The sequence below is a fragment of the Delphinapterus leucas genome, chromosome 20 (assembly GCF_059928025.1).
Source record: "Delphinapterus leucas isolate spDelLeu-1000000601 "Yukka" chromosome 20, BTC_Dleu_Yukka2, whole genome shotgun sequence".
NCBI lineage: Eukaryota > Metazoa > Chordata > Mammalia > Artiodactyla > Monodontidae > Delphinapterus > Delphinapterus leucas.
Genome location: NC_143148.1, coordinates 15,593,253 through 15,616,319, shown reverse-complemented (window position 1 = coordinate 15,616,319; position 23,067 = coordinate 15,593,253). Strand labels below are relative to the sequence as shown.

At 39.6% G+C, this 23,067-nt stretch overlaps 1 protein-coding gene across 3 annotated transcripts in view; it reads left to right on the top strand.

The window, feature by feature from the left end:
• The window catches only part of ZNF461 (zinc finger protein 461), a 44,943-nt gene that overhangs the window by 4,914 nt on the left and 16,962 nt on the right, over positions 1-23,067 (top strand). The window contains exons 1-4 of one of the 3 annotated variants that reach the window (XM_022586345.3): positions 296-8,258; positions 9,861-9,954; positions 18,656-18,782; positions 19,568-19,663. In XM_022586345.3, coding sequence (XP_022442053.1) covers positions 9,946-9,954; positions 18,656-18,782; positions 19,568-19,663 — 232 coding nt within the window. In that variant the 5' untranslated portion in view covers positions 296-8,258; positions 9,861-9,945. Of the gene's footprint in view, positions 1-292; positions 8,259-9,860; positions 9,955-18,655; positions 18,783-19,567; positions 19,664-23,067 lie in introns of those variants that run through there. The other 2 variants (XM_022586347.3, XM_022586348.3) reach the window with 2 other exon arrangements.

Genomic DNA, 23,067 nt, shown 5'->3' with positions numbered 1-23,067 from the left:
GAAACCATATAGGCCCTAGAAGAAAGCATCGATGAATTCCAGTTTAACCTCCGGGTAAGGAAGAACTTTCTCATTATGACTCAGAAAATAAATGCAGTAAAAGAAAATATTGAGGGGCTTCCCTGGTGGCACAGTGGTTGAGAGTCCGCCTGCCGATGCAGGGGACACGGGTTCGTGCCCCGGTCCGGGAAGATCCCACATGTCGCGGAGCGGCTGGGCCCATGAGCCATGGCCACTGAGCCTGCACACCCGGAGCCTGTGCTCCGCAATGGGAGAGGCCACAACAGTGAGAGGCCCGCGTACCGCAAAAAAAAAAAAAAAAAAAAGAAAATATTGAAAAATTTGAAATATTCAAAGATTTGACTATAACTAAAAACACATAAAATCAAAAGACAGCTTACAAATAAATATCTTTATCACAGATAAAGGGCTAATACTCCTGTATTAGTTTAATAGGACTGCCATAAACAGAATACAACAGACTGGGTGGCTTAAACAACGGAAATTAATTTTCTCACAGTTCTGGAGGATGGAGGGCCAAGATCAACAAGTTGGCAGCTCTTGTTTCTCCTGAGGTATCTTCTTGGGTTGCAGATGGCTACCTTCTCACTGTGTCCTCATATGGCCTTTTCTCCTACACACCCATCCATGGTATATCTCTCTATATGTCCTAATCTCCTCTTATAAGGACACTAGTTAGATTGGATTAGAGCCTATCCTATCAGCCTCATTTTAACTTAATTACCTCCTTAAAGGCCCCATCTCCAAATACAGTCACTTTCTAAAGTACTGGGAATTAGGAATTCAAAATTTGATTCAGCTTAAAGTTCTGATGCTTCACGTCAGCTGAACTTTTACCTGCAATGACATCTCTCTTTCTGGAGCTGGTTTACTCACTGCTTTCTCTACCATTCAGGGCTATCTCCTTTTTTCCAATGAGGAAATCTCATCTGGCTTAGTGATATAAAGTGCTATATATAGAAAAAGGTGTGGGACTTGGCTCTGTGGTGGTGATGTCAATCAAGGAAGAGGAAGAGAAAGGCCAGAGGAAGATAAGGTCACCTTAGGTGTCAAGAAAATGAAGCCTCAGTAAAAACAAAACGCAGTTATTTCTTTCCAGTTATACAAATGTCAGATCAGTTCTTCAAAGGCTCTCCAGAGATTTCCTCCAGAAGGAAAATACTTCCAGCGGGCAGATTATAAACAATGAGGGGAAATACTCTAAACTGGCAAAACCAGACTCCAACATCACATCCTTGTGGTTACATCCCTCCGAGCAGAGTTCAGGCACTTACTTTCCACCTGGGAGAACTTGATGGACATCTTCAGAAGCAACAGTCCTGCAAATGACAAAAACACTCCAACTCTACAAAGCCTAATCCCATATTACCCTGGGAAAAAAGGGAGGGTGGATCAGACACAAGAGCTAGGCAGCATATACAAGGAATTTCTCTCCCATGGTTCAGCTTTCTGAGTCCAGCAAGGATATACTAGTTTAATAAATTCCAGAACTTCCTCACAATGAGATAACTTACAGAAATTTAAACTTAAGTATAATTTATTTATAAGAACAATATTGATTTTAGAATATATGCTTTAAGGAATTTTGTTAAAGGGAACTTCTTCAAAAATAGGTGAAAAAAACTCACTGTTGTAAGTCTTTAGGTTAGATTTACAGCTCAGTGTATTCTAAACACAGTCGGATATGAATGATTTATGTTTCCTTCCAACAAACGTGGTTTCTAAGCATGCCTGTGGGTGTTCTGCCTAGAGAAGAAGAGCTAAGAGGCTCACAGCTTGGTCTTGCTGCTTTGTTTTCTTGATGGGGGATTTATTTCACTTCTGAAATATTAGCCATAATTCCCTATATCCTGTGAGAAAATCACCTTGCTCCATTAGTTTCCTTTTGGACCCAATATCAAGAGATTCAAAACTATAAGCTTGACTAGAAAAAATTCATTTATACCCAGAATTCCTGTGAATTCACAATAATTAGGACATGGAATCAGGATACAGAGCAGAAGATATAGAGTTGGAAAATGGTAGAATCTAGTAGTTAAACAGTTAAAGGCTGAGGACTTTGAAATTTAAATTCTGCTTCTATCTCTCAGGAACTCTGACATTTCACAAGTTATTTCAGCTCTTGGTGCCTCACTTGAAAAATCGGTTTACTGGGAATGATAAGGATACCTCCCTCACAGGGTTCTCATGAGAATTAAATGAGACAATATATGTAAAATACTTAGACTAGTGTATTAGTTAGTGTTCTCCAGAGAAACCGAACCAATAAGATGTGTGTGTATGTGTGTGGGGGGGGGGATTAAGAGAGATTTTAAGGAATTGGCTCATAAGGTTGTGAGAGAGAGAGATTTTAAGCAATCAGCTCATGAGATTGTGGAGGCTTGTTAAATCCAAAACCGGCAGGCCAGGCCAGCAGGTTGAACACCCAGGGAACAGCTGCAGTTCAAATCTGAAAGCTCTCTGCTGGCAGAGTTCCTTCTTGCTTTGGGAGAGGTCAGTCTTTGTTCTGTTGAGACCTTTAACTAATTCGATGAGGCCCACCCACATTATGGAGGGTAATCTGCTCTACTCAAAGTTCACTGATTTAAATGTTAATCTCATCTAAAAAACATCTTCACAGAAATATCCAGAATGATGTTTGACCGAATATCTGGGCATTGTGCGCAGCCAAACTGATACATAAAATTAGTCATCATAGATCTACCCCGTGACAACCTGGCACGTATATGCATCTCCTTAAGCCATACTTAATCTCCGAATAAAGACAATAACAAGGTCATACTTCCACCTAATATCATAGAAATATCTTGCAGATAACCGAAAAACACATTAATCCTCTGCCCAGAAGAGGATGCAAAGTCCTTGGTTGATATTTACTCTTCTCTTTGATATCTCATAACTTAAATATTATGATGTAAAGTGAATAATACTTAAATACAATGATAAAAGGTCAGTACATCTTATGTTACAGTGATAAAGGGATAAAAAAGGGAAGAAAACAAAGATATCTACTATACACACATACACAAATACAACAAAATAAGGAAGAAATGCTGATGACAACTACAGTCCTCATTTCTGAAGGTGAGCACACAGTTGTAGTTGGCATTTTCATAACTACCTTCTTCCCCTACCCATTCCATATTCCCTTTGCCCTCAGCAAGCACCTCGGCCTGTCATGGTTCTTTACTTGGTGGAGTGACCCAAATATTCATTCTTGAAGAATGTGGCCCGTCAGTCGTCCTGCCTGAGTAGTGTTGTAGTTTTCCATTCACTTTAATCACAGGGCCTGTTAATACTAAGAGATACTGGAAAGGCTCCCCTGTACTTGAGACATACTTTTCCTTACCTCCCTTGTGGAGTAGCAATCCAACTTCCTCTTGGTAGTCAAGATCAACCACCCCAGTCAACACAGTAACTCCCTTATTTGCCTGTTGATTCAGAGGGTTAAGGAGCCCAAAATGGCTGGGTAGCAGTCTTTAACTTCCAGTTCAATGGAATCATTGTGTCTCCTGGTGGAAGCATCCCTCCATTTGGAACTAAGACCTCTGGGCAGCAGAACAGAAGTTGTGGGGACAGAAAGCAAAAATTTTACTATTGGGTTACTAGGGATAATAGTGAGTGGTATCACTCCCATTACTTGATTCCTGGCCTTGTGAATACTGGCCATGGGAGAAACAGCACCAAATATTGGACACTGATCCAGAGCAAATACAGCCTTCAGGAGAACCTTGCCTCAGCCCTGCAAGATACTGCCACCTAGCTGGCATTGTAACTGAGTCTTCAAAACATCATTCCATTGTTCTTTCAAGCCAGCTGCTTCAAGATGGTGGGGAACATGGTAAGACCAGTGAATTCCATGGGAATGGTACCATTGCTGCACTTATTTGTTGTGACATGAGTTTCTTGACCAGAAGCAATGCTGTGTGGAATGCCATGACGGTGGATAAGGCATTCTGCAAGTCCACAGATGGTAGTTTTGGCAGAAGCATTATGTGCAATAAAGGCAAGTCTGTATCCAGAGTGTCTCTTCCAGTAAGAACAAAATGCTGCCCCTTCCATGATGGAAAGAGTCTAGTGTAATCAACCTGCCACCAGGGAATGGTGCCATATTGGGGACTCAGTGTTGGTCTCTTCTGCTGATTGGGCATTCGGCAGTGGCTATAGCCAGGTCAGCCTCGGTGAATGGAAGACCAGGTTGCTGTACCCACGCCTAACCTCCATCACTGCCACCATGGCCACTTTGTTCATGAGCCCATTGGGTGATGACAAGGATGACTGAGGAAAGAAACTGGTATCCACAAAATGGGTCATTCTATCCACTTCATTGAAATCCTCCTTTGCTGAGGTTACTCTCTGGTGAGCATTCACACGGGACACAAATATCTTCATTTTTACCCATTCAGAGAGGTCCATACCTCTTTCCCAGACTTCCTTGTCACCAATTTTCCAATCATGTTCCTTCCAAGTCCCTGACCATCCAGCCAAATCATTGGCCACAGCCCATGAATCCATATATAATTGTACACCTGGCCATTTCTCCTTCCAAGAAAAATAAGTAACCAGGTACACTGCTTGAAATTCTGCCCAGCAGGAGGATTACATGTGCTGTCAGGGTGTGCTTGGCCTGATCAACATACCACTTTCATTTCATGATGGATTGCTGCTGTGCACACCCAACTTAATGCCTTGGTGGGTCAGATTACAACCAGTTCATGATCGGCAGCTCAGATCGCGTGTTAACTTGGTGGCCCATGGTTAAGTGTTCAGTCGCTACTAAGGCCCAGTAACAGGCCGAAAGGTGTTTCGCCAAAGGAGAGTAGTTAATTGCAGAGGATGGCAGGGCTTTGATTCAAAACCCTGAGGCCCTATGCTGTGATTCACCTATAGGGTCCTGCCAAAGGCCCCAGACAGCATCCCTATCTGCTACTGATACCTCAAGCACCATTGGGTCTGCTGGGGTATATGGCCCAAATGGCAAAGCAGCCTGCACAGTAGTCTGGACCTGTTGCAGAGTCACAGAGCCTTCTCTTGTTCTGGGCCCTACTCAAAACTAGCAACTTTTCAGGTCACTCAGTAAAGGGGTGGAAGTAACACATCCAAATGAGGAATATGTTGCCTCCAAAATCCAGAGGCTTCCTAGGCTTTGCGCCTCATTTTTGGTTATGGGAGGGGCCAGATAAGGATAAGAACAACTTATCCTTCTTCACCTTAGAAGGGGTATCTGACATGCCCCACACCACTGGGTCCCTAGGAATTTCACTGAGGTAGAAGGCCCCTGAGTTTTTGTTGGATTTATTTTCTACCCTCTGACACACAAATAAATGTCTTACCAGTAAGTCTGGAGTAGTTGCCACTTCTTGCTACTAGGTCCAATCAGCATATTGCCGTCAATGAAATGGACCAGCGTGACATCTTGTGGAAGGGAAAGGTAATCGAGATCGCTATGAACTAAATTACAACATAGGGTTGGAGAGTTGATATAGCCCTGAGGTAGAACACTGAAGATGTAATGCTGGCCTTGCCAGCTGAAAGCAAACTGCTTCTGGTTGTCTTTATTAACAGGGATGGAGAGGAAAAAAAAATTGCCAGATCAATGGTTGCATACCAGGTACCAGGGAATGTGCTAATTCCCTCAAGGGATGAAACCACATTTGGTACAGCGGCTACAATTGGATTCACTACCTGGTTTAGCTTATGATAATCCATTGTCATTCTCCAGTATCCATCTGTCTTCTGCATAGGCCAAATAAGCAAGTTTAATGTGGATGTGGTGGGAATCACCACCCTTGCATCTTTCAAGCCCTTAATAGTGGCACTAATCTCTGCAATGCAGTGTTTCTTTTGGTTTATTATTTTTCTAGGTAGAGGCAATTCTGGTAGCTTCCATTTGTCCTTTCCCACCATAATAGCCCTCACTCAACAGGGCAGAGAGCCAGTGAGGGGATTCTTACAGTTCCTGAGTATGTCTATCTCAATTATCCATTCCAGAACTTGGGGGAAAAACCACAGGATGGGTTCAGGGTCCACTGTGAGATGGACTTGAGCTAAAACTTCATTGATCACCTGATTTCCATAAGCGCCTACTCTGACTGGTGGACAACAATGATGTTTTGGGTCTCCTGAAATTAGTTTCAATTCAGAGCCATCGTCCAGTAATCCCTGATAGGTCTGATTATTTCCTTTTCCTCAACATACAGTTATCCTGGTAAAGGCTGTAGGTTCTTTTGGGAAAGCTTAGGGGAAAAATTAACAGTATACATTTTTGGCAATGGAGAGCGTCTCTCATTAAAGGGGTTCTAAGTTTGCACACTGAGTCAAGTCTGGGAATTGAGCGGCCATGACTCTCTGTTTTTATTATTCAAGTTAAGCTTTTATTATTCAAGTCAAGTTTTTATTATTCAAGTTAAGCCATGACTCTCTGTTTTTATTATTCAAGTTAAGCTCTTGACTTAAAACTCTTCCACTTATACAGATCAAGTTAAGAATTTAGTAGACTTCCCATCTATTTCACTTCCACCAAAGAATATCAACCATACTCCCAGTAACCACATAACAGAAATTAAAAAACAAACCAACTAAAAAACCTTTCATGGTCATTTTGCATTCTTCATCACAATAAATTATTTCATATTTTTAAAGTCATGTTTTAATTCTTCTTAGATTTAAAAGAATTTCCATTGGAAATTTAAATTTTCAAGTAACTCTGATGCTTCAGGAAGCTTAGCCATTATTATCTTTTTAGAGATATGTGAGGTTCAGAGTAGGTATCACCTCTGCTCAATCTCACACACATAATATTGCAGTCTCTCACAATTTCTAAATTCAGATCACAACCACACACTGTCTTCCATCCAGATCTTAACTTGCATAAGTTGCATTCTAACACAAAAACACCTTTACCAAATCTCTTGCATGACCTCCCACTCAATCATACTCAAAACATCAAAGTCACAACGTTATAATCACCAGCCCTTTTACTGCCATATGCAGAGACTTGGGTACAGTCACAAACCACTTTCACATACTTTATATATTTCACTCAACACCCCTCCCAGTGATAGGCTCAAGTGCAAACCATCTAAGGTACAGTCACAAACCACATGTTCTCACAGATACTATATTTCCTCACACTTAAGAGATGGAGCTTCTGGCCTCAGCAAGATTAAAAAGCTTTACCATAGATGTGTCCCTTATCGCAGATAATCGTACTAGTTTCCACCCCTCTGGATTAATTCCAGCCTGTCACACACACTTAGACACACAATGTCACCTCACACACACACACCCCACCCACGAACGGCTCAGGACCAGCTCGCCTGCCCCAGGGATCTGTGATTCATCCACTGGGTCCCTCCTAGTTCCAACAGACCAGCTTCCTCCCTTCGCTGGTGAAATTAACCTGCGGACACTCGCCACACCTAAACCCTTCCGGTAGTCATAGATGGACCCAGCACAGACAGCCTTCCACAGAACGTTGTGAGGTCACTGCCAGCATAGCCAGCCGCGCCACTCGCAAGCATGCATAATCAATCACACGGTCTCAAAGCACCACTGACAGGTAAGTCACATCATATTTTGCCACCTCACAATCACTGCACGTGGCCGAGCTCACTGCTTGAACCTACACGAATATGTAGCACATCCACTTTCACATACAGATTTCCTCACGCATGACACCCTCACAGTCGGTGTCACATAATCATCTGCCTGTCGATGAGACGCACCCCCGCGTACGTAACGGACTCACAGAATACATCTCGCATCGCAACCGCGGAGAGAACCATCCAGAGGCTGGATCACTCCGCACCAGACAACAGTTCTCTTAAGCCCGCGAACGTGCACATTGGGAGGGTCGGGACAGCCACCGTGTCAGGTTTGAAATCCGTCCCCAGAGAAGTCTGAGGTTCCGAATTCAGACCCCAAACCAAGGTGTGAGCCACGCAAACTGGGTGGTTGTGTCGTCACTCCAAGCCCGAGTGAAACAGCGCAGGTGCGGCCGGAAGTCGGGCGGAAGACCTACCTCTTTAGCCTCCCGGGCTCCTTCCTCTAGGACTAAGTTTCCCAGAGGACACGGCTTTCCAAAGCTACTTCCGGTCAGAACGTCGGTTGAATGGTCGGCCGCAGAGGCAGTTGAGGGCTTCCCCTTACGGGTAGAGTAGGCAGGGCTCGGCGTGCGGCTTCGCCGGGAAGTCCAATCAGAACTTGGACCAGAGCTCCTCCTGAGGATGCTGAAGGTGAGGAATCCTGTAGCCCCAGGAGCGGGCAAGAGGAGTGTCTGGAGTGTTAGGCCTCTTAGTGCGGGAGCAGACCTAGGGAGAGTAGATTAGTCTGTGCGTGCGTGACGGAAATTAGTCTCATAACTAAGGGTATTTGGCTGTTTGTTGTGACAGCAACTGGATTCGTGCTTTTGTGACCGTTGTAATTTTGTGCATTGGCCATATGTGTAAATGGAGTTTGTATGTGTTTATGATCATGATTGCGGGTGGCTATTTGTGTAAGCCCCATTTACTTATATAAAAGAAAAGCACATTTACACATTTAAACCCAGGCTCACCGTAATCAGGCAGTTAGGAAGACATTCCAGTAGTCACCTATAGATTCATACACACGTCATAAAGCCAAAGCCACATAATCCCACCATCCCCCCCCGTATTTATCATCATCACACAACCTCAAAGTGACTTATATAGTAAAAAAAAAAAAAAAAAAGGAAACAAGAACAAACAACTAACCGTATGCCCACTTAGTCGGTGTCCTCAACAGTTATCTGAAGAGCTCACACACATCACCAAGAATTAGAGAAACATAGTCTTCATGGTCACAGACAACATCTACTCCACATCACACTCAAAGTCACACAAAATTTGAGCTTCCAGAAAAGCCTAGTATCTCATAATTTTTCTCTACCTCACTACTTCTGCCATTTCCCTTAGAAACACCTCGAATTGGAGGAAAGAATGGCACTGTTGCACATCCAAAAACAGTGTCTAAGATGATTAGGTGCTGCATCTTACCTGAAATTTTCACATTAACCTTCAAAATTCCTTTGTTATATTACTTCATTTAAAGTAAAAGTTATCTATAATTCTTCACCCACTCTGAACATTTTATTGCAAATGCTTTCACCCTCTATGTACATACATATATGCTTATGTTCATGAGTATTTTTTCCCCAAAGATTAGATCACAATATATATTGTTTTGTAATTCCTTATTAAAAGATATTTAGGTCTTTTTTGCCTGTATTTAGGGATAAACTTCAGAAGATTTTCCAGGATGTGGTTTTTTAAATTCTCACCGGTACTTCAGACTAAAGACTCAAGTATTTATTTTGCTCCGGACATCTTTGTTCTATTTCTTCTTTTCAGTGTTGCTTTAGTGTCTATTTTTGAAGTTCCTGTTACACAAGAATGTTAGATATAACCAAAGATCTGTTACATCTTTTGAGTCATTTTCTCTTTCCCTGACCTTTTCATAAGGTCCATTTCCTTTTCTTTTTCCTCTTAATTCAGTGAGAATCTGGTCAGGGTAGGTCTGAGCAGGCCAGTTGGGTCGATTTTATCATAGTGTTGGGACACTGGTTTTCCTCTCTAGATCTCTCCTGCTAAAGAGCCTGGGCCCAGTCTTTCTTGAATCCATAGCTGGATTCCCTCCTTGCTTTGAGTAAGGTTGGGATTTGTTCATCTTTTCTCTGATCTTTTATGTATGTGTGTATGGGGTCTGGGAGTAGGAGATGTGAAGTGGGGGAAATGTCATTCTAAGTTAGCACATTGGGAGCTCAGAGGCAAGATCATCTCATGTTTGTTTTTGTTTATTTTTAAACCCCTCTCATTCAGCAACACTTTCTTTGGACTGTGAATTTCTTCTAAAGTGGAACTAAGAAGACAACTAATAAATACATTGAATTCTAAAAAAAAAGCCATGGCCCATGTAAGTTGTTGTTTTCTTGTTCCTCATTGAAGTAGTCCTCTTTTTTTCCTATAGGTCATGTGAATATTTTCATTCTTCATCCTGATATTGTTACCTAACTGAATATCACACAGTAGCTTGCCAGTGAGTGAGTAAGTGATTGTGCCAAAAATATAGGATCTTCCTTTTTTGCTCATCTCTCTAACCAGTTTATATACTTATTCAGTAAATCATAACTTATTTCCCATATGCTGAGTCTTCTGCCAGAATAAGGAAAGAACAGAAATAGTATCCTTTTGAGGGAAATATTGATGTTCCTCTTGTCAGAACTTTGGTTTGATGAACTGATTTAACAAATATTTATTGAATACTTACTATGTGATAGGCATTCTTTTAAGTAACTAGGAATAAATCAGTGGGGGGTAAAAATCAGACACATACAAATCATTCCTTGTGGAACCTGACTTGTAATGAAAGAGACAGAAAGTAAATAATCAGCTTATATAGTACAAGACTTAAGACACACATATATATGTGCATATGTATGTATGTATATACATTATATATATATATATATATATATATATGGTCAACTCTCCATATCTGTGGGTCCCACATCTATGGATTCAACCAACTGTAGATTGAAAATCTTCAGGAAAAAAAATTCCAGAAAGTTCCATAAAGCAAAACTTGAATTTGCTCCATGCAAGCAACTATTTACATAGCATTTACATTATATTAGGTATTATAAGTAATCAAGAGATGAGTTAAAGCATGTGAGAGGATGTGTGTAGGTTATATGCAAATACTATGCCATTTTACATGGGACTTGAGCATCTGCAGCTTTTGGTATCTGCGGGGGTCCTGGAACTAATCCCCTGTGGATACCAAGGAATGACTGTGTATATGTAGTGAACAAAATAATTGTATGGTAAAACTAAGACGAAAGAGCAAATATATGTCTTATCAATCAATAACTGTATATGAGTTCTCTTTGTTTTGTTTTAATTTTAATTTTGGGGTGCATTGGGTCTTTGTTGCTGCACTCAGGCTTTCTCTAGTTGCAGCAAGTGGCGCTACTCTTCATTGCAGTGCACGGGCTTCTCACTGCGGTGGCTTCTCTTGTTGTGGAACATGGGCTCTAGGCACGTGGGCTTCAGTAGTTGTGGCACGTGAGCTCAGCAGTTGTGGCTCATGGGCTCTAGAGTGCAGGCTCAGTAGTTGTGGCTCATGGGCTTAGTTGCTCCATGGCATGTGGGATCTTCCCAGACCAGGGCTCGAACCCATGTCCCCTTCATTGGCAGGCGGATTCTTAACCACTGCACCACCAGGGAAGTCCCTGGATATGAGTTTTAACATACCTATTAGAGAAAAAGTCTTTCAGATTGAGTCACAAAGAAAAATTCAACTCTCTGCATCAGATGCTTAAGTGATTCGGTGATTCAGAAAGTTTAATAAAAGGATGGACAAATTATACAAGGCAAATGAAAACTAAAGGAAAACATACTAAACTTTAGGCCACATCACACCATTAAACATGGCAAAGAGGGACTTCCCTGGTGGTCCAGTGGTTAAGAATCCGCCTTCCAATGCAGGGGATGCGCGTTCCATCCCTGGTTGGGGAACTAAGATCCCACATGCTGTAGGGCAACTAAGCCCATGCCACAACTAGAGAGCCCGTGTGCTGCAACTACAGAGCCCATGCTCTCTGGAGCCTGCACACCACAACTACAGAGCCCATGCACTCTGGAGCCCATGCACTGCAAGGAAAGATCCCACGTACTGCAACTAAGACCTGACACAGTTGAAAATAAATATATTTTTTTAAAAAAACATGGCAAAGAAGGACACTACATAATTCTAAAGTGTAAATTTCAAAGTGAAGCTAAAATAGTTATGAATTACCTACATATAAAATATTACAGCAGCAACTTTCCAAAAACAAATAGAAAAGCAGATAGAAGAAGAAATAGATACTTGCCAGCAGTAGGGGATATTAGTTAACCGTCTTAGTCAAAGTCAAGACAAGTGGACAAAATTTAGTTAAGGATATTGAAGTACTAAATCACATACTCCATCAAATCTATCTTATTGATATACATGAAATGCTAATAGTAGTGAATATGCATTTTTTAAGTATCCATGGACCATTCAGGAGAAAATGACAAAATATTAGGCTGTAGTAAAGCCCAAAAAGTACAAATGGTAGACAATATTCTCGGAACACAGTGAAATACAACTAGAATTTAATTACAGAATCAGAAAAATTGTTATTCTTACCAGCAGTTTATAAAATCTGTCTTAGTAACTGCTGAATCAAAGAAGAAATATAATCTAAAAAGTGAAAAATTTCTCATGTCAGTGATAGCACTACATATTGGAACCCATGGAATTTAGTTAAAGCAGGACTCTAAGGGAAAAGTCATAGATTTAAATGCTTCTAACAAAAAATAATGAAAATTTGTAAGTTAAAAATAAGTAGAAAGAAATCTGGAAGGGATTTACAAAGATAAAAATTACATGTGTTACAAAACAGGAAAAAATTATAACTAATAAGATAAACCAATAAGTTAAATCACTAACCTTTGAATCATGAATGAAAAGGGAGAAAGCACAAATATACAAAATGAAAAGGGGAAAATCCACAGAAACAAAGGAAATTCAATAGACTCTTGAAAAAAATACTGTATTTGATTCTTTGCAAATACATTTTATTTATTCACATATACACCATTTTCAATTGCTCTCTCTTCTTGAGATCTGAATTTCTGTTTGATATCATTTCTTTTTGGCTTGAAGACATTTCCTTAGCATTTCCTGTAGTTTGTATCTTCTAGTGACAAATCCTCTCAGCTTTCTTTATGTGAAAATGTCTTTATTCCTCCTTTATTTATAAAATAAGTCAGGACTTGCATCCTCCTCCTCTATTTTCTGGAAGAGTTTTTTTTTAATAGAATTAGTATTATTTATTCCTTAATTGTCTGATAGAGTTCACCAGCAAAAAGCATCTGTGGTAGGCAGAATAATGAGCCCCCCTCAAAAAAAAACTGTCTACGTGCTAATCCTAGAACCTTTGAATAGGTTACCTTACGTGGCAAAAGAGACTTTGCAAATATGATTAAATTAATGCTTTAAAAAAATAAATTTATTTATTTATCTATTTATTTTTGGCTGTGTTGGGTCTTCATTGCTGCATGCAGGCTTTCTCTAGTTGCAGCAAGCGAGCAGTGGCTGCTCTTCATTGTGGTGCACGGGCTGCTCACTGCGGTGGCTTCTCTTGTTGCAGAGCACGGGCTCTAGGTACGCAGGCTTCAGTAGTTGTGGCATGTGGGCTCAGTAGTTGTGGCTTGCAGGCTCTAGAGCACAGGTTCAGTAGTTGTGGCACACGGGCTTAGCTTTTCTGCGGCATGTGGGATCTTCCTGGACCAGGGATTGAACCTGTGTCCCGCATTGAATCCGGCAGGTGGATTCTTAACCACTGTGTCACCAGGGAAGTCCCCCAAATTAATGCTTTTGAGATGGGGAGATTATCTTGGGTTATCTGAAGATAACCCAAAGAGGATGTGAGTATGGAATATACATACTTCGGTTAAAAAAATGCAACATTACTGGCTTTGAAGATGGAGGAAGTGGGCCATGAGCTAAGGAACATAAGTAACCTCTAGAAGCTAGAAAAGGTGAGGAAATGGACTCTTTCCTAGAGCTACCAGAAAGGTGCACAGCCCTGCCAACACCTTGATTTAGTCTAGTAAAACCCTTGTTGGACTTCTAACCAACAGATCATAAATTTGTTGTTTTAAACTACTGCATTTGTGGTGATATGTGCAGCATCAGTAGAAAACTAATACACCATCTGAGTTTAGAGTTTTCTTCATGGGGAGACTTTAATTTCTTTAATAGATAAAGGGCTTTGGTTTTTTTTTTTTCTTGAATTAGTTTAGTAATTTGTGCCTTTCAGGGAATTAGTTTATTTCAACTTAGATGTCAAATTTATTGGCAGAAAGTTGTTCATAATATTCCCTTATTATCATTTTAATGCCTATCAGATCTACAGTAATGCACACTTTTAAATTCCTGATATTGATAATTTATGTGTTCTTTTCTTGATCAGTATACTAGCAGACTGTCAATTTTATTGGTCTTTTCAAAGAACCAGCTTTTAGTTTTACTGGTTTTTCTCTCTAGTTTGCCCTTGCTGTTTCACTGATTACTGATCTTATTTATTCTTTCCTTTGTTCTGTATATTTTAGATTTAATTTTCTCTTATTTTTCTAGCTTAAAATTCCCTTTCTTCTTTCACCCGTGGGTTATTTACAAGAGTGCTCTTTAACTTCCAAATATTTGGGAACTTTTCCAGATCTTTCTGATAGTTCATTTTTAATTTAATTCTGTGATGGTCGAGGAACATACTCTGTAATTTCTATCCTTTTAAATTTATTGAGATTTGTCTTATGGCCCAAAATGTGGACAATTTGGTGAATGTTCAATGTGCAATTAAAAAAAAAGGGTATTATACTGTTGGGTAGAGTGTTTATCAGTTAGGTCAAACGTTTGTAGTGGTGATCAACTCTTCTATATCTTTACTAATTTTTTTTTGTCACTTGGTCTATCAACTACTGAGAGAGGACAGTTGAAAGTTCCAGATACAATGGTGGATCTGTTACAGTTCTGTCAATTTTTGCTTTATGGTATTTTGAAGCTGTGTTATTAGGTGCATACATATTTAGGATTGCTATATCCTCTTGCCAAATTGACCCCTTGATCATGAAATGTTCCTTTTGGTAATATTCTTTGTCTTGAATTCTGTTCTCTTTATTAACATAACTGATTCAACTTTCTTTTACCGTTTTCTTCATGGCATATCTTTCACCAGTTTCTTCATGGCATATCTTTTTTCCATCCTTTTATTTTTTTAATTTTAATTTTAATTTTTTGCGGTACACGGGCCTCTCACTGCTGTGGCCTCTTCCATTGCAGAGCACAGGCTCTGGACGCACAGCCCCAGCGCCCATGGCTCATGGGCCCAGCCGTTCCACAGCATGTGGGATCCTCCCAGACCGGGGCATGAACCCGTGTCCCCTGCATCGGCAGGTGGACTCTCAACCACTGTGCCACCAGGGAAGCCCCATCCTTTTATTTTAACCTATTTTAAGTGTATCTCTTATAACAGCATATACTTTGGTTCTACTTTTTTACCCAGTCTGACAGTCGCTGCCTTCAAGTATCTACACAGGGTTTAGCAAGCTATGGCATGCTGGCTAAATCCAGCCCACAATCTGTTTTTCTCTGGCCCTCAACCTAAGAATGGTTTTGCATTTCAGAAGGGTTATAAATAAGAAAAAAGAATGTGTTATAGGGACTATATATGATCCACAGAGCCTAAAATATTTACTACCTGACCCTATTCAGAAAAATTTTGCTGACTTCTAGATAGACCATGTAAATTAAATGTAATGATTATGTTTTAATCTATCATCTTATCATCTATCCTTTCTTCCTTTTTTTTTTTCCTATTTTCCTGCCTTCTCTTGGACTAATCCTGTATATTTTAGTATTCCATTTATCTCCATTATAGGATTATTAGCTGTACCATTTTTGTTTTGTTTTGTTTATTGTTTTGGGGGTTGTTCTAAGATTTCTAATGTGATTTTAAAAACAAAAAAATCTGACTAGATCTTCCAATAATTTTATACAACTTCATACATAACTCAAAAATCTTAAAACTGGATATTTCCATTTCCCCTTCCCATCTTTTTTACTACTGCTATCATATATTTTATTTCTAAATACTTTTAAACTACACGTGCTTTTTTTTCTTTTTTCTTTCTTGCTTTTTTTTGTGGGGGTGTGGTGTGCCACTCAGCTTATAGGATCTCAGTTCCCTGACCAGGGATTGAACCTGGGCCATGGCAGTGAAAGCCCAGAATCCTAACCACTAGACAACCAGGGAACTCCCAGTTTTTTTTTTCTTTAAATGGTCAATTCTCTTTTAAAGAAATTATGAGATGAAAACAATATCTTTCTTATTTACCTCCGAATTTATCATTTCTGGCACTCTTCATTTCTCTGTGGATAGAAGTTTTTACTTAGTATAAATTTTTTCCACCTTGAAAAACTTCCTTCAACACATTTTTTGTAGCAAGGTTTGTTACTCTCAAAAAATCAAAACGGGCTTCCCTGGTGGTGCAGTGGTTGAGAGTCCGCCTGCCGATGCAAGGGACACGGGTTTGTGCCCCGGTCCGGGAAGATCCCACATGCCGCGGAGCAGCTAGGCCCATGAGCCATGGCTGCTGAGCCTGCGTGTCCGGAGCCTGTGCTCCGCAACGGGAGAGGCCACAACAGTGAGAGGCCCGCATACCGTAAAAACAACAACAACAACAAAAAACCAACAGCAGCAAAAATAAAACTCCAAGCTTTATTTCACCTTCATTTTGAGGGATGTTAATTGGAAATAGAATTATAGCCTGACAGCTTTCTTTCAGCATTTTTTCTTCCAGTTTTATTGAGATATAATTTACATACAGCACTGTTTAAGTTTAAGGTGTACAACATAATGATTTGACATACATACATCATGAAATGATTATCACAATAGTTAGTAAAATCCTTCATCTCATGTAGATACAAAAATAAAGAAATAGAAAAAAATTCTTTTTCTTGTGGGAACTCTTAGGATTCACTCTCTTAACAGCTTTCATAAATAACGTTTAGCAGTGTTAATTATATTTATCATGTTGTACATTACATTCCTAGTACTTATTTATCTTATAACTGGAAGTTTGTATCTTTTAACCACCTTTATCCAATCCCCCTCCCCACCCCCTGCCTCTGTTAACTGCAAATCTGATCTCTTTCTCTATGAATTTGTTTGTTTTTGAAGTATAACTGACCTAACAACACTGTTAGCTTCTGTTACACAACATAGTGACTTCATATTTTTATACATTTCAAAATGATCACCATGATAAGTCTAGTTATGGTATGTCACCATAGAAGAATATTACAGAGTTATCTACTATATTCCCCACACTGTACATAGCAGTCTTTTTTTCTTCCTCCATCTGTCTCTCTCTCTCTCTTTCTCTCATTATTTTAGGTTACTCATCTCTCAAGTTCAAACGCATTTTAACAACTCTGCATGTTTTGCACCCTCCCCAACTTCTCCTGTTTCTATCATATTTTACATCTTTTTGTTTTGCATATATATCCCTTAACTACTTAATGCAGATATAGATTATTTTCCTACTTTGGTCTTTTAACTTTCCTACTAGCTTCATGGCTAATTTGCTACTTTACTGTATATTTGCCTTTACAGATGAGATTTTTCCTTCTGTAATTTTCATGTTTCTAGCTGTGGCCTTTTCTTTTTCACTTGGAGAAACATTTTTTGTAAAGCTGGTTTGGTGGTGCCGAAGTCTTTTAGCTTTTGTTTGTTTGTAAAGATTTTGATCTCTCCATCAAACTGAATGAAAGCCTTGCCAGGTAGAGTACTCTTGGTTAGGATTTTTCCTTTCATCACTTTAAATATATCATGCCACTCCCTTCTGGACTGCAGAGTTTCTGCTGAAAAGTCAGCTAATAGCCTTATGGGAGTTCCCTTGTATGTAACTTATTGCTTATCACTGTTTATCCAATCTTCTCCTGAATTCTTTGAACATCTTTACAATCGTTACCTTGAACTCTCTATAGGGTAGATTGCCTATCTCCACTTCACTTAGTTCTTCTTCTGGGGTTTTATCTTATTCCTTCATTTGGAAGATGTTTCTCTGTCACCTCATTTTGCCCAGTTGGCTGTTTTTATTTCTGTGTTTCTGATAGATTGGTTACCTTTCCCAACCTTGGAGAAGTGGCCTTTTGTAGGAGATGTCCTCTATGTCCCAGCAGCGCTCTCCCCTCTGGGCACTAGAGCTATATAGTCTAGGGGTGCCCCATATTTGGGCTGCGTGGGCCCTTCTGTTGTGGTGGGCTGACTACTGTGGGCAGTCTGGTTGGTGTGGCTGGCTCCTGGTCCAGTTGTCTGCCAGGCCCTGTCTTATGCAGAGGCTGATGGGCACTGGTTGGCAGAGCTGGATCACGAGACTGCTGGCAGTGGGGCCTACTGGTGGGTGGAGCCAGGTTCTGGAGTGGGTGGTTGTGGGGCTGAGGGTCCCATATCTGGTGTCGGCATGCTGGTGGGTGGGATCAGTTCCTGACATGGTTTGCTGCAGGGCTGAAAGCTGCTACTGGCCTGCTAGTGAGTGGGGCATATCAAGGTTATGAAAGGGAGATGTGCTCTGTCCATCTTTGGAAAATATAGTCTGCACTGGGTGTTTACTAAAGAATTTGCATTAAAAGTAAAAATGCTTAGTCATAATGAGGAAGAAAAATCATCAGGTCCTTTTTCTGAAGATGGAGATTTTCATAAGAAATTTTGGAAAAATTTACAACTATTTAACTTAGTTGGGAACCTCTATTTATTTTCTAAATTTCTAGATGAGTGATTAACAGAAGTTTTCCACCCTATGCTAGAGGATGTGTGTGCAGAAATTGAATTGTTTAAGAGTATGTGGGCACTCTGCTTTAGTTTCACTAAATTTATTTTTGACCCATACAAGCTTCCAGCCTTAGCCTATATACTCACTGTACCATCCCTTTCCTGCAGTGCTTTCTTTTAGCAGTGCTTCTTCCTTTTGAAAAATGTTTCTTATAATTTCAAAAACAGTACTGTGATTTGTCATTTTAGGGGTTGGTGATGTTCAAAGATGTGGCTATAGATGTCTCTCAGGAGGAATGGGAATGCCTGAACCCTGCACAGCGGAATTTGTACAAAGATGTGATGTTGGAGAACTATAGCAACTTGGTTTCACTGGGTAAAGTTATCTGCCTCTAATAATTCAGAATCTGTTTCTTGGAATTTCTGCTTTCTCCACTATGAATTTTAGGGCTACCTTTCAAATAACTAGATGGATTTTCTCTTTGTGTAGAAATGAGCACAGCCAAGTGGAGTTGCACCTTCATTTTCTCTATCCTCACATCTTACTCTGGTCCTTTCTTATAATTGACTTTCTTCCTTGAAAATTAAGGAGCAGAATTGAAATTCTGTACCATTAAAGCATAACATAGTCAAAGAAACCAGGCTTTGTCTTTTGTTTCACTCGCACTGTGCTAAATGTGCTGATGCACTAGTGTAGATAAAACTAAGCACATGGGTCCTGGGTGCAAAGCCCTTTAGCCTTCCCAATTAGTGTAGTAAGGGACTGAGTCAAGAAATGTCATTTACATTTACAGCTCAAATGAACACTGTTCTATTTACTGCAACAAATGTAAACAATTTGCATTTGGAAGTTACATTCTAAGAACTTTACATTTAACATGGAAAAGTATCTGAGAATAAGTATTTCAGGAAATTCCTTTTGTTCTCAAAGGAAAATAAGGAGTGAAAGGTTATATAACTTAAATAGCGTTTTACCATCTATTTGTTTGTTTTGTTTCTTATGATCCTGAGTTTACCTGTATATGAGAATTTCACTTTTCTTTCTTCTCTAGACCTTATCGAGTACCATCTTGTCCTATAGGTTTTTTAAAATAAATTCTGAAACACAGTATTTGAATACTTTCATTTCCACCTCATCTCCATTTCTTTTCTTATAACCAGGACTTTCTATTTCTAAGCCAGCTGTGATATCCTCATTGGAGCAAGGGAAGGAGCCCTGGATGGTTATGAGGGAAGTGATAGGAGACCAGTTCCCAGGTGAGTGAGCTATAATCAGGAAGCAGAAAGTTATTGTGAGGAGTAGGCCATCTGGTAAGAATGTTGGTTATATTAAGGTTATAAGGTTAATGTAAGGTTGTATTAGACAGAATAATTAGGGAAAATCTGAATTCAAAACTTATTGCAGTGTTACAGTAATCAAACAATGTGGTACTGGCATAAAGACAGACATATAGATGAGTGGAATAGAATAGAGAGTCTAGAAATAAACCCTCAGATATATGACAAAATGATTTTAGATAAGAGTGCCAAGACCATTCTATGGGGGAAAGGACTGTACTCTTAACAAATGGTGTTGGGGAAACTGGATACCCACATGCAAAGGAATAAAATTCCTTATGCCATATACAAAAATTAACTCAAAGTGGATCAAAGAACTAAATCTAAGACCCAGAACTATAAGACGCCTAGAAGAAAATATAGGGGAAAAACATCATGACATTGGATTTGGCAGTAATTTCTGGGCTATGATACCAAGGCACAGCAAAAATAGACAAATGGGAGTACATTAAACTTAAAAAACTTCTGTTCATCAAAAGATGCAATCAACAGAGTATTAATTTTCTTTTATTTTCTTTTTTTTTTTTTTGCGGTACGCAGGCCTCTCACTGCTGTGGCCTCTCCCGTTGCAGAGCACAGGCTCTGGACGCACAGGCTCAGCGGCCATGGCTCACGGGCCCAGCCGCTCTGCGGCGTGTGGGATCTTCCCGGACCGGGGCACGAACCCGTGTCCCCTGCATTGGCAGGCAGACTCTCAACCACTGTGCCACCAGGGAAGCCCAGAGTATTAATTTTTAAAAAAAATTCATATAAGTTGCTTTGCTAGGTGATGAGAATACATTTTTTAAATGTTATAAAGACATTTTTAATCTAGTAGTGGATCGAGAACATATGAATATATTTTCTAATAAAATATTTAGGAAAAATTAATTGATTAGAAATTGTGAAAATTAAAGCAAATGACTACATTGAGGAGATGGAGATGGTAGAGGGATGATTAGAAAGGAAGGAGTAGGACCCTAGGAAAGTATAGGGTCCTGAAGGCTAAGAGCAGGTTCATTCCACAAGTTAGAGCAGGGGTCCCCAACCCCTGGGCTGTGGGGGTTGAGCTCTGTTGATTGCATCTTTTGATGGACCGGTACTGGTCCACGGCCTGTTAGGAACCAGGCTGCACAGCAGGAGGTGAGCAGTGGGAGAGTGAGCAAAGCTTCATCTGCCGCTCCCCATCGCTTGCATTACTGCCTGAACCATCCCCCACTGCCCCCGGGGAAAAATTTTCTTCCACAAAATCAGTCTCTGGTGCCAAGAAGTTTGGGGACCGCTGAATTAGAGGTCTTTGATGATGTCTGTAACTCATAGTACTCCAGAGCTATGAAAAGAGTATATTTCTGTTGTTTTAAGCCACCTAGTTTGTGGTACACTGTTATGTTGACTCTAAGAAACTAATACAGAGGTGAAACATGGAAAAATGATATATACTTTCCTAAATGTTTTGCTTTCATGTAAGATGTTATTCTTTTTACTAATTTTTGATACCTGGCTAGGCCTTTCCTTTTGCATGTATGGTGTGGTGGTTTCTTTTAAAAAGTTTTTTACCTTGAAATAGTTATAGATTCACAGGAGGTTGCAAAGAAATGTACAGGGAAGTTCCATGTACCCTTCCTCCAGCCTCTCCCAGTGTTAACATCTTACACAACTATAGTACAATATCATACTGAAAAATTGACATTGGTATAATCCATAGAAGTTACTCAGATTTCACTACTTATATACACACTTATTTGTATGTGTGTTTCTGTGCGTATGTATAGCTCTGTGTAGTTTTATCACATATAGCCTTGTATCACCACTCCAACAATCGAAATAGATAGTACCATCACCACACGACTCCCTCCTATTATCTCTTTATAGCTACACCCATCCCTTTCTCCCTTATTCCTAACTCTTGGTAACCATTAATCTATTCTACATCTATATAACTATGTTATTTCATGAAGTTACATAAATGGAATCCTGAAGTATGTATCCTTTTGAGATTGGCTTTTTTCTTATATATATATATATGTATAACATGAATGTAAGGAACATATATATATACATATGTAAATATATATATATATATATATATATATTCCTTACATTCATGTAAAAGTTTGTACTTGAAAATAAGTCTGGGATAAAGCTCAAGTATGCAATTGCTGGGTCGTAAGTTAAGCTCATTTTTAGTTTTGAAAGGAACTGCCAAACACTAGCAGTGTATGAATGATGCATTTCACTGAATCCTAGTTAGCACTTGGTGTTATCAGTTTTTCATTTTAACCATTCTGATAGGTGGGTAATGATATTTCATTATAGTTTTTATTTGAATTTCCTTAATAGAAAATCATGTTTATTTGCCATCTGTGTATCCTCTTCAGTGAATGTCTGTTCATGTCTATTGCCCATTTTATGATTTGATTGTTTGGGTTTTTTTGCTGTTGAGTTTTCAAAGTTCTTTATGTATTCTTTTGGGTTGGCCAAACAGTTCGGTTTTTTCTGTAAGATGGTTCTAGTGCACTTAGTTTTCTTTAACTTCATTCGAAACAATTTTGTTAGATTGTATTGTGATACCTGTCATATCAGAGTACATTTTTTTAAAAAATCAAAATTGGTGACATTTTGTGTAGCTATTTTGATACTGAAGATGGAAGAAAAGAAGCAACATTTTCGGCATATTATGCCTTATTATTTCCAGAAAAGTTAAAACACAACTGAAATGCAAAAAAAGCTTTGTGCAGTATATAGAGAAGGTGCTGTGACTGATCGAACGTAACAAAAGTGGTTTGCGAAGTTTCGTGCTGGAGATTTCACACTGGATGATGCTCCGCAGTCGGGTAGATCAGTTAAAATTGATAGCAATCAAATCGAGACATTAATTGAGAACAATCAGTGTTACACCACATGGGAGATAGCCGACATGCTCAAAATATCCAAATCAAGCGTTGAAAATCATTTGCACCAGCTTGGTATGTTAATCACTTTGATGTTTGGGTTCCACATAGCGAAAAAAACCTTCTTGACCGTATTTCCGCATGCGATTCTCTACTTAAACGTAATGAAAACGTTCTGTTTTTAAAACAAATTGTGTCGGGCAATGGAAAATATATACTGTACAATAATGTGGAATGGAAGAGATCATGGGGCAAGCAGAGTGAACCACCAAAGGCCGGTCTTTATCCAAAAAGGTGATGTTGTGTATATGGTGGGATTGGAAGGGAGTCCTCTATTATGAGCTCCTTCCGGAAAACCAAACGATTAATTCCAACAAGTGCTGCTCCCAATTAGACCAACTGAAAGCATCACTCAATGAAAACCGTCTGGAATTAGCCAACAGAAAACGTATA